Source organism: Musa acuminata, chromosome BXJ3-2 (genome assembly GCF_036884655.1).
Source record: "Musa acuminata AAA Group cultivar baxijiao chromosome BXJ3-2, Cavendish_Baxijiao_AAA, whole genome shotgun sequence".
Taxonomy (NCBI): Eukaryota; Viridiplantae; Streptophyta; class Magnoliopsida; order Zingiberales; family Musaceae; genus Musa; species Musa acuminata.
In genome coordinates, this window is record NC_088350.1 from 32659687 (window position 1) to 32676783 (window position 17097).

Below are 17097 nucleotides of genomic sequence, written 5' to 3' on the forward strand. Positions count from 1 at the left end.
TTCCTTCATTCCCATGCATGATTATGCTTTCACTTCAACAGTGCATCTCAGTTGTGGTCGTGGGTGGAAAGAGATGTGTTTTGCTGCAGCAGAAAGAAAGAAAGAAAGAAAGAACGATGGAAGAGAAATGGACAGTTTCACATCCATCCAAGTGGTCAGAAGATTTCTGTGGTGCTGTGTGTTTGCTCCTTCATGAAATCCAGCAAACTTGATCATTTCCATTGCAGAAGATAAATCATTCGGCAGGCTGTTGTTGGCATGATGTGCCTGTCATTACTTTAATACAAAAGCCCACTAACAGCTGGAGTAAGATTAGAGCATCATCACCTTCTTCTTCAAGTGTTGGTTGGTTGCCCTTTCTTGTCAATTGTCTGTCCTTTTAATGTAAGGGTGGTTTTCTTTTGGAGCTTAGGGAAATGATGGGTAGGGATCATGCAATCAACAATCACCTCTCATTCAGCCATGTTCTTATCCTGATATCATTGATTTCCAATGGATCATTTTGGGTATTAACCCTACAAACATTTGCTTACAAACACATAACGAATCAACAATAAATATATTTATGAAGAAAAAAAATTAAAAATACTTATATTTACTAAGAAAAATTAAAAAACTTTGTAACATGAGAGTAAATAAATAAAATGAATACGATTTCTATTGAAATAATTCAAACACAAGAAACTCTTTACTTATTCTTTTTGATCTAAAATATAAAGTCACTCTCAATTATTTTTTTTCCACCCATCCTCACTGGATCAATATAATATATATATTTTTTCAAATATGTCCAATAATCAATCCTAGTATTTAAAGTTTTTATTTATGTAAGTTCATTCTCCTCCAAATTATTTTCTTATTTTTTAAATAATAATTCACTTTATGATAAAGATGAAATTAACGATGCTTAAATCAACTCGACTCGATTCAGGACCACATGCATAAGAAATCTGATGTGGATTGAAGAGGGGTCTCGAATCCTCGATACTTATTTGATGACGGATCAATACGAAAATCAAAATCATGTGAGTTCATCGAAACGATCCCTTTCACACTTACAAAAAAAACCCAGGTGGAGTAATTTTAGTAAATAAAAATCAATCTCGATGATTGTGCTTAAGTTAATCTTTTATAACCAGTTAATAAAGAGAAATATTATACGACATGAATGAATGGAATATTTCGTATTGTATCATTTTTAAGGTTGTTTAAGACAGATAAAGTGTTGTTTTAGAGCAACTAATAATAGTAGTAATGGTATACGATAATCTTATGAATCTGACTTGGTGGTTCCTTTGCTTTTGTAATTTCATTTAGGCTGTCTGACGTGGAGCTGACGGTAGACACAGGTCAGTTCATTGGTGGAAGATACTTCCGGTATTCGAACCCGCGATCAATCTCTCCGGAAGAATAATTCCCTGGGCCCTCCAACTGCCACGTGCAGGAAGGGGAGCGGTCCGGGGCCCGCGACCGACGCCTGACAGCTAGCCGCCACCGACGTCCGTGGAGGAGAGGGGCCAGGGTGACGCGGCCATACGCGTTGCCGGGCCCCCGGCCGTGGGGAAAAAGGTCTAAGAAACCGGGGACCGCGTCCCCGTCGGCCACACGCACGTGTCGCGCGGCCGGTTGCAGGGTGCGGGTGCGGTTGCGGTTGCCCGTTGCCGTTGCGGCGTCGCCCTCCGACCACGACGTGGGAAGTCGCGCGTAAATTACGTGCGGTCCCGCAGCGGAGCCGCTCCGAGTTCGATTGAAACCGACGGCCGCCCGCCCGCTCTCGTCCGCCGTGACCATCTCTTTGCACGTATTCATATTCACCACCACAAATTTGTCTCCGCCATTAGAGGATAATAACTCGTAGGCAGGAGAGGAGGACCGTAAAGATATTTAACGATTGATAGAGGTGTGTGTGCATGTCATCCACTGCCACTAGTAGATTGACGTGTTCATGAAATTTATCAGTTTGTGCATCGGATGGAGATAGATTTAACGTACGCCAAGCATGCATGCGCTGTGAATGATAGGTGCAGAAATGTTGATCGATGTTCATCCGGATGATGGAGATGGTGGAATCCTTTGATGTCAGTGTTCTTACGTGCACCTATTTATTATATACTGTCACCGATCCACTCAGTATCACTGCCTCTACATGGATCGAGGATTGAGATGATGATACGTGGAAGACCACCGGTGTCTCACCAGCAAGTGGCCAATGCCTCACTGCTATTTTTCATGCAGCAATGAATTCGGTCTCGTACTCGACCTCATGTTTTTCCATGGTCGGAGGAAATACGTAATCATTCTAAACTTTTAATAACGACCTCAAATGTAACAATCATATATCTCACCATAAAAAGATCCCTCGAGCATATCATTTAGATCTAAAATTTTCCAACACTTAGACTCGAACACTTTGATCAAGAGGTGCTCGATTAATTTCCAAGTACGGAAATTACAGGGTCACCAAGCATTTCGTACGATGAATCAGTGCTTTATAGGTGAGCAGATCATCAAACTGCTGCATATCATTGCTAAGGATAAACAGCTGAGATGATGAATATAGTTCTTCACGGTTGATTTAATTTCATTATTCACCATATGATAGCCGAAATTATTCGAGATTTGCCCAATATTGATGCCGAGAAAAATAGAAAGAACAAGTATATGTAGATAGTGAAATGGTAAGGGGAAATGGAAAGAGGCTATAAATCCATGCAAGCGTGGAGGCTCCCGAGCTCTGCTTGAACAGCGAAATTATTGAAGCTCTTTCCATCTTAGCCGAGTGCCATTCCTCGCGGGCATTGTCCTTATTGAGAAGGGAACATTACCTTAAAAACTGGGACGTCGATGGACCTCTCCTCTCTTTTCGTGAGCAGTTCCACGAGACGATGACCCTACGAGGAGTTGGGACATTAGGACAGTGGCCTTTGTATCGTGGCGGATGTCTCTCCTCCCCTAGTCACTCTCCCCAGCCACGACCCGTGCATGCTTTCGTTTGGTCTTGCCTGCTTAGTGGAGTTGGCTATGCATTCACAGCCGCAGAATGGCATCTTCTTTGTCGCTTCCCTGAACGATTCATCATTGATGGCTCCTCTTCGAGCCTCGAAGAGGATGTGGGAGTCCCTACGTAGGGTATCGTGTCCTACTACACATTCAACAAGCCATTTTGGAGGTCTTTATCCTCCATTATTTTGCCTGTGTGCATGACATGCATGCACGCAAGGTTTAGATATTATTGAAGGCAGATGAGAGGAGTACTTAATTTTCTAGATAATACACATGTATATACGGTCATGAGAAGATGCAATATGCAGTAAGTGGTCTATCACGTCTTGCCGCACATTCAACAAGCTCCTTATCCTCCATTACTTTGCGACTGTGCTTGACATGCATGCACACAGGTTTTAAATACTATTAATGATGGACGAGGGCACCGATATTAGCATATAATATGGACCGACATGCATTCAGTAGGGTAGCACGTCCTAATACACATCAATAAGTCCTTTCGGTGATCCTTCTCCTCCATTATTTTGCCTCTGTGCATGACACGCATGCTTGAATCAGTGGCAGATATACAACAAAGCTGATTCTATATCCATAAACAGTAACGTGCAGACATGCACGCATGCATGCATGGAATCCGCGACCGAGGTTCGGTGGCAAGCGCCGTCAAGATGCCAACACCACTGGACTTTACCGGAGGGGCCCCTGCACGTTGGGCCATCGTCTCCTTCGGCTGCGTCGACAGAACTTGGTGATGGATTTGTTGAGGAGGAATGGGATCCAGGCACTGAAGCTCGACGATGAAGGCTGAACTGAAACTTTGTTGTGTCATGGCTTTTGATGAGAGGACCACCGGAGGGGTCAAAATCATCATCATCGCCTAGCAGACGGCAGCTCGATGGTGACCAGACCATTCTGCTGATAATTCGCCACTGATAATTCATGGATACCGAGTCGAGGAAGGAGATGATTAGCTGCAGGGCCTGCAAAGCAGTGAAGCTGGTCAGGTGGTAAGTACATTATCTATGATTGACTCGGAGGAAGAAGATAAGAAGCTGCATGAGCATCTACATTACATATTTTTGACCTGGAAGGAAGATATGTTCTGCAAACTGTAGGGTAGATGGCTTTCATGGAATCAAACAACATGATATGCTCAATTTTCAACTCTGCATCTTAATTTTTATCCCAAACAGGCCACCACAATGTTGCATCGGTGGGACCTAAAAGGTTCGTGATGTAACAGATGAGTTGACGCCTGTGACAACGGTGAGGACAATGAAGTTCAACTGGTTCACAAAATGGAGACACAAAAGAGTATAAAATTCTCGATGAGATTGTTTAGATGATAAGGAATATGTGGAAAGAAGAGAGGAAGATGCTGCACCGCACAGACTTGCTAAGAGTATTTGCCTTTCTACATGTGACAGTTTGGTGAATTGATTGTTTGTAACCAAATTGATAGCACCATATTTTTCTCGAGCTGTTCTCTTTCGTTCTACCTAACTACGTAAAAGATATGTATATGCTTGATGATGTTCGGGGGACAATCCAAATCGTCCACTTTATGTCGAGGAAAAAGAAAAGCAAGATTCTTGCTCATCTTACTTACTATATGGGAGATATCGTCATCTTATATGTGAAGGAAGTGCCTTTCGTCCTGGGCATCCTCGTACAATAATCACGCAATAATTTGCCTTTCGACAGTGATTTATCGAAGCCTCTTTCGAAAGATTTGCTACTACTGCAACTTACCCTCACCTTTGAGCCTCAAGAGACGCCTGCAGCCGTGAGAAGAGAAGAGAAGAGAGATAACTAAGCACCAGACAGAGGAGGAGTGAGAGAGATAAAGGGAGGACTACAAGACATGGAAGTGGGCCTCGGTGGCCATTCCATCGAGACCTTTCTCTTCGTCCACTGTCGGCGGAGGAGTACACGCACAATAAAGATCCAAGGAGCTACCGGGCCACTGCTTTGTATGGCTCGGACGTCAATTCACTTGTTTTACTTCCGGTATTAGAAACCTGTGACCGTACAAATGCCACCACCGCGCATAGATGAAGTTGGTGAAGACGATGATACAGGAAAAGAACGTGTTCTTTGCTGTTAGATATCTCATATACCGAATCCTCAGCCACTAATCTGTGCTTCGAGATAGCAATACATTAGACTCAAGCGATAGATTATTCAGTGCCGCTCCTTCCCGTGATCGACTAAACAATCAATCACGCTTTTGACGCTAATGGTTCAGCGACGATATGCATCTATATCTGAACTCTAAAATGTGGAAGAAGGCTTTACTTCGATGATCGAAATGAACGATAACCGATGAAGATTTCAGGTGGGCAGTCAGTCCCATGTCGATTGTTGAATATAATACATAATCCTAATGTTTGATCGGTGTTTGAATTGCTATCAGATCTTTTTGGGACTTGACTAGTGTGATTTTAGGACTTGGACTATGATAGATGGCTCGGATGACATTGACATTAATTGTGATAGACCGGAGGAAGAGATGTCTTAGCAGAATACTAAGATTAGGCAGTGATAGCCACACAACACACACACACACACGCAGCTACTCCATGTGAAGGGGACATAGCTGCGGATGTGAGCCAGGTAATTTGGTCGCCTCCTCTCTCTCTCTCTCTCTCTGGCCATGGATTGCCTTCGGACATAATTGCTAGGGCTGAGCTGTCAGCAGATATTTCACTGCATTAACTTCATATATAATCGCATTTCATGGCTGGAATGTCGAGCAAGTCTACGACCCTTTTTCTATCGAAGTATACATAATTGCTAAGTGGATGACGTACTATCAACGTGACAATTTCTTTTGCTATATATATGTATATATATATATATATCAATCAATAACTCACAAAATAAGTACAAGACTCTCATAAGAAAATAGAAAAAAATTTATTGTGATATCATGATCATGACATCCTAACATTTTTTAGACAAGTTATATTCTTTTTCGGTCCCATCGATTATTTGTTACGAATTTTCTTTAAAAGATAGTCGATATAAAAAAAAATCATATATAGAGGGTGATAGAAGAGAAAAATAAGTTTGCTTCACTTTCTCTCTCCCCTTATTTCATCAAAGTTATTATATTAATCCTCTATTTAGATGGGATTAAATCCAAGATTTCAACTTTGATTACAACTCAATCGGATCGAGTTAAAATTGATATAATAATAATAATAATAATAATAATAATAATAATAATAATAAAATGTTAGAAGAGTCTATTATGATTAATATAATTTAAACAATTTTATGGATCAAAGCAAAGTTAGGAGATCAAAGAGTTTACTAGATTGCACAAATTTAGACAGACAATTACAGTATCTATTTCCTCTCACCCACCTGTTGGGACATATCTAGCAGTGATTCATTTGCATTTGCCATCGCGGAAAAGACTCCTAAGGTTTTACCCGAATCAGGAAATGGCACGTGTCCGAAACCAAGCGTCACACCAGTACCGTCGTGGCCATGATTAGCGACACAATTGCTCGGTGGTCCATCGGTGGCGGCCATCGATGGGTCTCCGATGGCCTCCGCCTCCACCTTCTTATTATTAACACACATCAGAACCATGGCGATTACGTAGGTCATGTTCATAATGCATTGGATTCTTATGAACATTTAAGGTTGACAGGCATTTGGGTTGCTCGCAATTGCTGGAAACAGCAAGGATTGCAGGCACAGAACACCACAAAAAAAAGATGATATGGTCAGAATCTAGAATTATTATGGCACACATACTTGGTCATTAGCATCTTCCTTCCCTCTTTGATTAAAGAAGGATTGCAGAGCCTCACATGGCCTCAACCTTGCAGTGGTGTGTAGTTCACCTCCGATTACTTTCACTGTCGTCCGGCATGCGGTCGGTTTGGTACCCCATGCATTCTCGACACTCTGATCGCAAGCATGTCAGTGTCACAAGCAGTGGAAACAACAAACTTTCACTGATCGATTGGAAGCCACCATCAGAAGCAGTAGGAGCCACTGTAGCCATCCTTCCAGCAGAGGGTAGTCATGCATCCAAGGTTTGACCAATATATAGGTAATTGGTGTCGGAAAATGACAGTGTGGAGAAATCTAGTAACATGGAAGCTGTAGCTGAAGCTGATGATGTTGCCTGGTGTTTATGAAGTGGGTTCACGATGTCATGCACCGAAGACCTTGGTGGGTCAATGACATTTATTCGGCAGAATGGAAGACCACTGTGCTTTTCCTGGAAGTTTCCGGGAGCACAGGGATACTGTTAGACACAAGGAAGATGCCAATTCTTGTACAAAAGTACAGAGGGAGGAGGTTCTGTTGCTCTCTCTCTACCGCCGAATGATGGACTCCTCTCTCTCCTGGTGATCATGGACTTGGGGATTTACCCAAGGATCAAATAGTTCGCTGCTGCATATGGCACAAGATACTGTTGGAATTCAGATGGTATCTTAGTTTCTAGGAAGAGGAGGAATTCATGTCGATTTCCTTTTTGTACTTCACCTTCTTACTTCTGCTGGAGTGACTGTAAAGCTTCCAAGGTTTCTTCGGTTAACATCAGACCCACTGCCCCACCTATGAAACATTAGACATCAATTCTGAGAAGATGATGAGACGTGCAACTCCGACAATTCAACCTCTCTGCTTCTTCACGACTTTAAAAGGAAGAGGAAGAGGGAAGGGGGAGGGAGGGCAGAGGAAACCTCAGCTCGAACCTAATCCACTTGACTGTGACCTCCCTCCCTCCCTTTTGCTCTCTCTCTCTCTCAAGAAATCTTCAGCCATATTCTTTTCTGCAACAAGTTTGGTCCTGCAGTTGCCCTGAGAAATGGGAGGGCACTCCTGCTGCTACAAGCAGAAGCTGAGGAAGGGCCTCTGGTCTCCTGAGGAAGACGAGAAGCTCATAAAGCACATTACCAAGTTCGGCCATGGGTGTTGGAGCTCTGTCCCTAAGCAAGCAGGTACTCTACCAGCTTTATCAGCCTTGAACATGGTAACCTTCCATCATCCTCAACACCAACGACAAATGGCAGGTCTTCAGAGGTGTGGGAAGAGCTGCAGGTTGAGGTGGATAAACTACCTGAGGCCTGACCTCAAGAGAGGTACATTCTCGCAGCAGGAAGAGGACCTCATCATCGAGCTCCATGCGGTCCTCGGGAACAGGTGCAGGCCCCTCGTCCTTTCCATCTCTTAACTCCATCCATGTGCTCCGCCGCCACGCCTTTTGTGTTCGCTGATTGATCTCTTCCATCTGGTGACGTCGTCAGGTGGTCAAAGATTGCAGCACATTTGCCGGGCAGGACGGACAACGAGATCAAGAACCTGTGGAATTCTTGCATCAAGAAGAAGCTCAGACAGAGAGGGATCGACCCCGGCACCCACAAGCCCCTCGCCGAGGTCGACGGCGGCGATGACAACACCCAGAGCAACAGCGGGAAGAACTCCGGCACCAGCGACCTCCAAATCCTGGTCACCCCTCAGCTGGCGATGCAGGAGCCGACTCCATCGGTGTCGGCTATAGAGAAGTCGTTGGATGAGAGCGCGACCTCCAAGTGTTCGGCCACGCCCACCAGAGAACCCTTCTTGGACCAGTTTCTTGCGAACCATGAGAGCTCATCGAGCTGCCGCTCTTCCAATTCGATGGGATACTTCCCTTTTGCGCAGGCGAGCTTTGCTCCTGACTACGGCGGCGGCCGGACAACCTCGAGCGCTCTACCGATCAGCTTGAATCCCCTCCTCTGGTTCAGCCAGACGTCACGGCATTTGGACGTGACGAACGGCGACGCAATATCCACCGTCGCGCCGTCCCTTTCCAGCACAATTCTCTCGACTTCCATGGTTCCCGCACCGAGCTGTGCAGCAGACGATGCTCTCACGAACTGGTACGGCGGCGACTGCAATAGCAGTCGTCGGAGCAGCGTAGAAGACAGCGGCCGCATCGTGCTGCAGAGCACTTGCTCCTCCGACAGCTGCATCTTCCCATGGCCGGATCTGACGCCTGACAAAGATGTTCAGGTCCAGCTCGGAGGGGAGACCGAGGACCTCAAATGGTCAGAGTACCTTCATGGCGCATTCGTGGCGTCAGCAACGCCGCAAGCCCCAATCCAACCTCTGTATGGTGACATCAAGACGGGAAACCAATTCCCCATGAACTGTTTCAGCACTTGGCACCAGAACCAGCAGCTGCAGCAGCAGCTGCAAGCTTCAGACATCTACGGCAAGGATTTCCAATCCGTGCCTCTGGGCTTCGAGCATATATAGATCGCGAAGAGGCCCAAATTATGATCGGAAAAAGGCTCAAGCAATAAATTCTTCAAAGTCATACAGGTGTGTGCGTCATACACTTCCTCATTCATGTCGAGCTGATGATACTGGAGCTCTATCAGCTCTTCATCTTTGTATACTTTGTGCAGTGTCATGAACAAAAGCTTGTGCCAGTCTCGAGTCTTTTCCCTTTGTTCTTCTGTGTTCTTCCTTCATGGCTTTGCAATCACTTGGAGGACAGAACTGTTCTATCTTGTAACCAGAATGTCTACCTTGTTGCATTCTCCTTTTTCTCGCGCCATGGTAACAATGAGATGCAAATCTATCAGCTTCTGTACCAATCACCTACTGCTGTACTTCTGAATACATGATCAAAGCATCATCTTAAATGCCACCTTAGCACCACTGGAGGAACAGCCTGAAACATATGCAGGGCTGCTCATTCGACAGATAAATCGTGGCTTAGATTCATTGTTACATCGAGTTGCAGATGGTGGGGAACATGAAACACTACTGGACTTCTTTTCCTGTGTTAAGCAAGGGACCATCATCAATAATTAATCTTTTTTCTTTCACTTTTTGCTGTGCATGTTTGTTCCAATCACATGATTTAAACTGCAGCAGAAGTAGAAGGAAGATGGATGTCAAACTCAGCTAATCAAATGAACAAAGTGATGTCGGATGGAAGAAACCCCCCGCCCAAGCATTGTTTTAGATGTTGGCAGACGGTGATCGAAGGCCAGAAATCTATGTACATATGAAGAGCGAGCAGACATGTCAATGTAGCGGCAGAGTTGGTTTCAGCTCCTCATCAGCTACAGATGAAAGTGAACAGTGGTGAAAGAAGACATCAATTGAAAGGGAGTTCAATGAGCACTGTAGGATTTGACTCCCAGAATCTGTAGAAGATGCCATCTGTAGAGGATATTTCCCAATCTTGTTCTGCAGCAAGATGGATGCGATGTAAAGAAAGACCAAAGCGAGCCTGTTGATGATACGGAGGAGAGGCAAAGTACAGTGTAACATTCAATGTAAGGGTACACAAATGCAGGGTTTCTTTTTTCTGGATTAATATATGTCATTTGGATGAACTTGGTCAGCAAATAGTAGCAGGAAGCTAAGCCGAACAGGAAAACGTTGATGCTACAACCAACAATCCAATACCTCTTACCTCCGAACAGTTGATGATCTCACTCCCCAGTCTGCAACTTGACGGGTGCAGGAAACGATAGCACAACGAGTGCATCGATCGTTATGACAGGATTTTAGAGAATCAAACATCAGTTTTTAAGTATTATTCTGTGATCGATGACTTCTGTAACAGGACGTGCCGGCGTCGGTGGAAGAGATGGCCGGAGCAAGCCAGTGGATGAAGAAATGACTGTGTTAGATTATGTGATCCAATTAATCTAATCTAAGATATATTAAATATTTAATTAGATTTGATTAAGGTTATCCATCAATAAAGATAAATCTTAAGTATTTTTTTCCTAAATCTTTTGTTTCGCCTATATAATGAACTCTATAATAAATCTATATTCTATCGATAATAGTGTTAATATGAAAAATAGGAAGACATGAGAAATCTACGGTTCTATTTCTTGCAGATCGATCAATAGATCGATGATATTGATCAATGATACACTGTTTCACGACATACGAGATATCTTATTTGACCTCGAGATATAAGCAGAATCTATTTTTTATTTATGATATTGTTGCCATGCCAATTATACTTCAATTTAATCTCATATGGAAAGTGAAGACGAAGATCTACAGTTTCGTAAGATTAGATAGAGAGCAAAGATGTAAGAGAGTAATGATGGTATATAAATCTTTTTCTTACATATAATAGTCTTGCCAATAAATATTGTTCATGAAAAAACACAGCAGCATGTTTCAGTAGAACAAAGATAAAAGAAACTGCATTTATAGATCCATGTTTACAAGTATCTTTAAAATGATGCCATCTGATGATTGAGGGTGTAAGACATGTTGATGCTCAAATCTTAACATTACAGGAACACAAAGAAATAAACTGACATCTTAATAATAGCATTCAAGTTCATTTAATTTAGTTTTTTTTTCCATAAATACTATTGGATAAATAATCTGTCTCAAGGAATACAGAGTTTTGACACAGATTTAATGGCAAGTGAGATACTTGCGCATCTTTGTATTACTAGCTTCTAGCATTGTTGTTCTTTCACCTCCATATGAGTAAGAATTGGTTGATGAAGAGAAAATAGATATGGAACAAATAATGTTAGACCCTTCCCCTGAAAACAATGTGATGACAGGTACTGTCACAAGGGTATGCACAGTCTACTTCATCTACTTGGCTCCGATCGAAGAACCAGTCACCAACAGCTGTAGCGATTCTCTGCACAACAAAATATTTTGGTCAAGTCTGATTCTCAAGATTGCTTTACGCGCTCAGTGAAGAATGACTATAGATAATAGTGTCAATTACTTAAAAAGTTTGATGAGAGAAGTCATATTAGTAAAACAGGATGTCAATCAAGCAAAAAAGCATTGCCGAGAGTTGACATCAAACTATTAGTGAAACTTTACATGGAAACAATAATGTTGAACTGAATATGAGTTTACATGGTACAAAAACCTCTTGAGCCAAAAGAAAAAAATGGAACATTGAATGGCAGGGAAATCAATGACATAAAAACCTCTTGAGCCAAAAGAAGAATAGCAGAGCAAAACAATGAAATATCAGCTTTTTGTGAAGCTGCCACATGTAAGTAATTTAATTCCTCAGCATTTGCATGAGTGGGTGACACATTCAGATGCTCGGACAAGGTTTAGCTATGATAAGATTTTTACACAAGAATTCCCAGATGAATCTTTAGCTATGAGCACGGATAAGTACTAGTTTGATCAGTCAGATTATCTGTGATGAAATAACTTGATGTTCCATTGATTTATTTACACATTCTCTTTGTGGTCATTTGAGTTAGTCTGTGTATTAAGGCAGCAGGAAACCATAGGTGTTTTCCTCAATGAATAAAATGTTCAAAGAAAAACAAGTCGAAAAGATAAATTCCAAATCAGAAGTATGTATGGAGCACATCTTAGCATCTGAAGGCGATAAACAGGGAAACATAAACATCCATGTGGCAAAGTCGGCTTAAAATTAGTACAACATATGATTTGAATCCTATGAACCTTGTACTTATTTCTTCCTTGATTGTCAACCAGTTTTCATCCGCTATCATTTTTTCATATTGCATAGTAGACCGATGACAAGAGATGAAAATATAGACAGATAAGAGAAGGGTTGAAATGAAAAAAGAAACTGTGGTTTAAGGGCATCCATCTTAATAGTTGATCCTCCTGGAGAAGTACAGATGGCTTCAAGCCTTTGTTCTTATTCATCCAATGTTTTACGACCTAAACCAAAAGTTGTATCTAGGTAGATTAACACTTCAGTTGATAGATACAGTTTATACCCATAAATAGAGATCCATTAAAACTTCTAAAATCATAGCATGTAAGTAGCTTACAAAGTATTTGGGCATAAATTGATTGAGAGCAATATGATGAACCATACCTTATTCCCAATAAGTGGGGAATTACTTGCATACCATGTGTCCTGTCTCTCACTTTGGCAATGTGCGAAACATGAATTTATATATAACCCATTTTTACCAGAACTGGAGAACTCTTTAACTGCATTAAGCATTTGATCTCTGAACCCTGCATAATACGAAGATCCATATGCATGTAATTAATTTACCGAAACTGATGCATCTAGTATCAAGCGAAAGTGCAGATGGGAGAGAAAACCTTGCAAAAACTGGAGTTGATATGAATTGCAATTTGCATGGTTCATTTTACATTCTTTCCAATACCCCTGTGGATCAGCTGTTTTGGGGGCTAAGCTTTGCTGTAACTGAAAATCCAATAAACGCAAATTGTCACAGAAAAGAACCAGTAGCTTCACTCTCTATGAAGCTCTCACCATCTATGGATTGTCATAGATCTATGCACACTAACATAGGTCGTTGATGTGTGATCAATGGAAACAATATAAAAATTCCTCAAAATTATGAATATACCTGCCATACATCATATGCTGTGTTCAACAGAAAAAGTGGAGTCTGAATATTGCCGACCACATTCTGTGGGAAGAAGCACTGCACCGGAAAATCAAGAAAGCTTAAGCATTGGTAATCAGGACTGTTATTCTCCGTCATACACCTCTGTGACAAAAGTAACATTACCGAAGTTGCATCCATGCGTGCTGTACAAGTCCTGGGCAAGTACCTCCCGGCACCCTTGAGGTGACAGATTTTATCATAAGAACAATGATATGAAATTTAGAGATACTTGATTAGAAGCGTCAAGTGACTGAGAAAATGACAATCTTTTAAGCACAATCTTCATGCATCAAAATGCATAGGAAGTGATCATTACCTGCAAACTTACTACATCTCCGAAGAAGGATCTCATGGTGTGCCCACCAGCGACATCGACACTATGATTTGTGAAGAAATCATATGTAACTTATAATAAAAATCAATAATAATTTGAAGCTATATGTACAAAACAAAAAAAAAAAGTTTATTTATATATGACTGTATAGTCGTTTAGGTCATTTTTATCAAGTTGATGGAGCATGAAGCCTTACGAATCAAGGAACAAGCCAGCATCAGCAAAGCACTTGACGTTGGTACTACTTGAAAATAATGCTCGGAAATTATCACAGTGGAATATGGTCGATAGACCACCCGCAGAACATCCAGAAAGAAGGGCCTAGAAATATATAGAGCATGTAAATTATCGGCATGGGAAACCTAGATGGACAGGAAATGACTACCTGACTGGCATCGTGCATTCCATTTGACAGTAGTTCTTCCATAGCAGCTAGCCAAATACGCTGTCCTCTAAAATAAAGGCCTGCAGCCTAAACAATTTAACTATGCTATAAGCCTGTAATGAAGTTTGTAATTGTTATTGTTGCAAGAATAAATGCACTTCTCAAAAGAAATGAAACAAAAGACTAAATAAGTTTTGTTCTACCTATAATATTCCATAACTAGGAGTAATAAATTTTTCCAGCATAATTTCATTGTGGAACACAATTTTCACTTAACTTACAACTGAAACACTGAATGTATCAAACAGAAACTTCATATTCATTAGCAAAAACTATATAAACTAAATAACATATCTGAGCAACAACAGAATTCACACACTGGTGGCACAACTAGCTATCCAAATATAACATTAGCAGCCATAATGAGCTGATGATTTGTGGCATTGAAATCACAATTTTATGTTATTATTTTTCGTGTAAGACCTGTGACCTAATGGAAGAGCCATTAAACCAACCTCGTTATAACTTTCACCCAAAAATGATCCACCATCACAGTAGCGAATCTTGACTCTGTTCCAGTTATAGAAGTCTGCAAATAGTGGAATTTAGTATGTTAACGAAACATAGCAAGTCATTCTGGTGCATATACTATAGAAGTTATTGTGAATAGGGGTGCCAATTCGAGGCAAACCAGGATTTTCTTCAGGCTTGTTGCTGAGTATTCCAGAAAATTGTATCTGTTTCTCCATGTAGTAAGATGAACCATGGTGACCTGTCTTTCGGAAAGCACATGATTTGATGTCATTGCACCAGCCTCCTCCCTGAGTTGCATTCAGTTTGAAGCTCATCAGTAGCAACATCAGACAAAAATGTGATGTTGCAGAGACCATATTGAATGGGTTAGTTCTGGAAAAATTTAGTTTCAATGATTTCCAATATTATGATGCAAGACCAGATTTTCTGAATCAAAACCAGAGTTAAGATTATGCAATCTGTAGATTTAGCAAGTCACCTCTAGATTGACGATCCAGCTATTTGCTCCGGATCCATAGCCACGATGTAAGTGGTAGCCGGGTAAGCTCCCATCCAAACACACTGGATTCGGCAAGAACAAATTTTCATAAACTGACCAGTTTCTTCCAAATAGCTTATTAGTATGCATGAATCTTAGTAAAACAAATCAAAAGATAAACAAAATACATGAGATGTGTATATGTTTGAGGAAAACCAACTTACATCAAATTCCAAAGGTTCCTTTCATAAAATAAAGATGAATAGACATATGACAGTATAATATGACTACTATTTCGTTTTGCTTTCCTGTTATCTGAGTCAAGTTACAAATTTCATATGAGTGTTTTCAAGTATCACCCAGTCATTACTCAAATATAATGGATTTGGATCAGTACAATAATTTATATTAATTGTAATTAATTAGAGTTAACCCTCAGACTACGATAACAGGAGTTTCATATGATGAAAAGATATCCTAGTATATCAGGGGGCGAAGATGAACTATTTAAGGTCAGAAAGAGGCTTCAATGGATGACAAACATGGAATACTAAGGAAAATTGAAAGAATCCATATAGTTTTTGGACATAAAACCAAAGCTTTCACTTTGTGTACCATCATGTCTCCGTGCTTTCTTTTAATCAGACTCCAGAAAAAATGATTCATATTAAAAAAAAAATGGCAACAAAATTGAAAGTCATCCTTACAGTAAAGTGGCCAACCACTAAGCATACAGAAAAAATAGGAAGCATAAAAGAGAAGGATGACACTACTGTAATGACGATCATTATATGACCTCATAAAAGTATCGCCATGAGTGCCAATGGAAAGACGTTATCACCAAAATGATTTTGAAGGCTCAACAACATGGATCTTTAGACTTGTACATAAACTATAACCCCAGTCAAATATGCCACACATAATGATGGGGGAGAACAGTTATCACTCCATAAACAATAGCACAAGAGGAAGATCACAAACCCTAATGGAAACCTGTTAAATTTCAACCTTGAACTGAGATGCTAAATGCTAAAAGCCATACAGCGTGCACAGATCAGATAAAACCAAGAAACAGATGAGAGGAGGCAAAACATGAGTATTACCAGCATGCTTAGCCGCAGCCGACTGTATGAGAGTCAGACCCACAAGCAGAGGACTGCTGCCTCCACCTCCATTGTTCGCAAAGGCCACGTCACTCGTATTCCAGTACTCAGTCCCATGAGCCCATCTCACCCACAGAAGGAAACCAGCAACCCACAGAAGACTCATGGGGAACCTCCACCACCTCTCCTTCCTCTTTCCTCACGGGAGAAGAAAGAGGAAGATAGACTGGGAGGCAGATCTAAGAGAGCAGCCAAAGAGACAACCGAGCACAGCCCAACAGTGATATATAGAGGACAAAAGCATCAGACTGACACCAAATACGCGGAGGCGTGTGGTTTAACTAAGAGAGGAGAAAGCTATTAATCTCATTACTGCTCGAGCAGTAGAAGTGAAAGCAGCGTACTCTTTTAACTACTACTTTGGAGTTCAGTGGTTAGTAGATTTGTGCTATACGGGATTCCTTCAGCTCAGTGTCGGCTAGTTCAGTAAAAATCCAAAGAGAAGCAAGCAAGCTGCGAATGGCTTGCGATCGATCTGCTTTCGTGTGCCACGCAATTTATGTTAGCTGTTTGTAGCACATTAGCAATCTGGTAGAAAGAACATTAGCTGATAGTGGAGATTACAGGGGTGGGAAGAAGGAACTAAAGACCACCACAGCAGTATTGCTTGCAGGGAAAGGAGACCCATCAGGCAAGTGGACAAGGAATAAAGCTTCTGTTTGTGTGGGACATTAGAAGGAAAGCCTGCTGCATTGCTTCTCTTCACATATTGCTTTTCGAGTTGCCACTGATTCCTGTACATTTTGGTCCCTTGGTTTTCAGTGGGGACTATTGGCATCAGGTTATGCTAAGACTGTTTAGGTTCTACA

The 17097-nt window shown here is 41.5% G+C and overlaps 2 protein-coding genes across 2 annotated transcripts; one reads left to right on the forward strand and one right to left on the reverse strand.

Moving 5' to 3' along the window:
* Positions 1-7623: 7623 nt before the first annotated feature.
* On the forward strand, positions 7624-9576 carry LOC135631097 (transcription factor MYB61-like). The gene is made up of 3 exons (XM_065138500.1): positions 7624-7976; positions 8049-8178; positions 8283-9576. The coding sequence occupies exons 1-3, from the start codon at positions 7844-7846 to the stop codon at positions 9274-9276; spliced, it is 1257 nt and encodes a 418-aa protein (XP_064994572.1). The 5' UTR covers positions 7624-7843; the 3' UTR covers positions 9277-9576.
* A 1723-nt stretch (positions 9577-11299) lies between these two features.
* On the reverse strand, positions 11300-16512 carry LOC135631803 (pectin acetylesterase 10-like). Its single transcript, XM_065139722.1, has 12 exons — positions 16229-16512; positions 15126-15208; positions 14805-14934; positions 14629-14702; positions 14114-14200; positions 13925-14049; positions 13711-13771; positions 13518-13571; positions 13353-13430; positions 13081-13186; positions 12845-12990; positions 11300-11662 (listed from the first exon to the last, which is right to left on the reverse strand). The coding sequence occupies exons 1-12, from the start codon at positions 16392-16394 to the stop codon at positions 11546-11548; spliced, it is 1227 nt and encodes a 408-aa protein (XP_064995794.1). The 5' UTR covers positions 16395-16512; the 3' UTR covers positions 11300-11545.
* Positions 16513-17097: the final 585 nt, after the last annotated feature.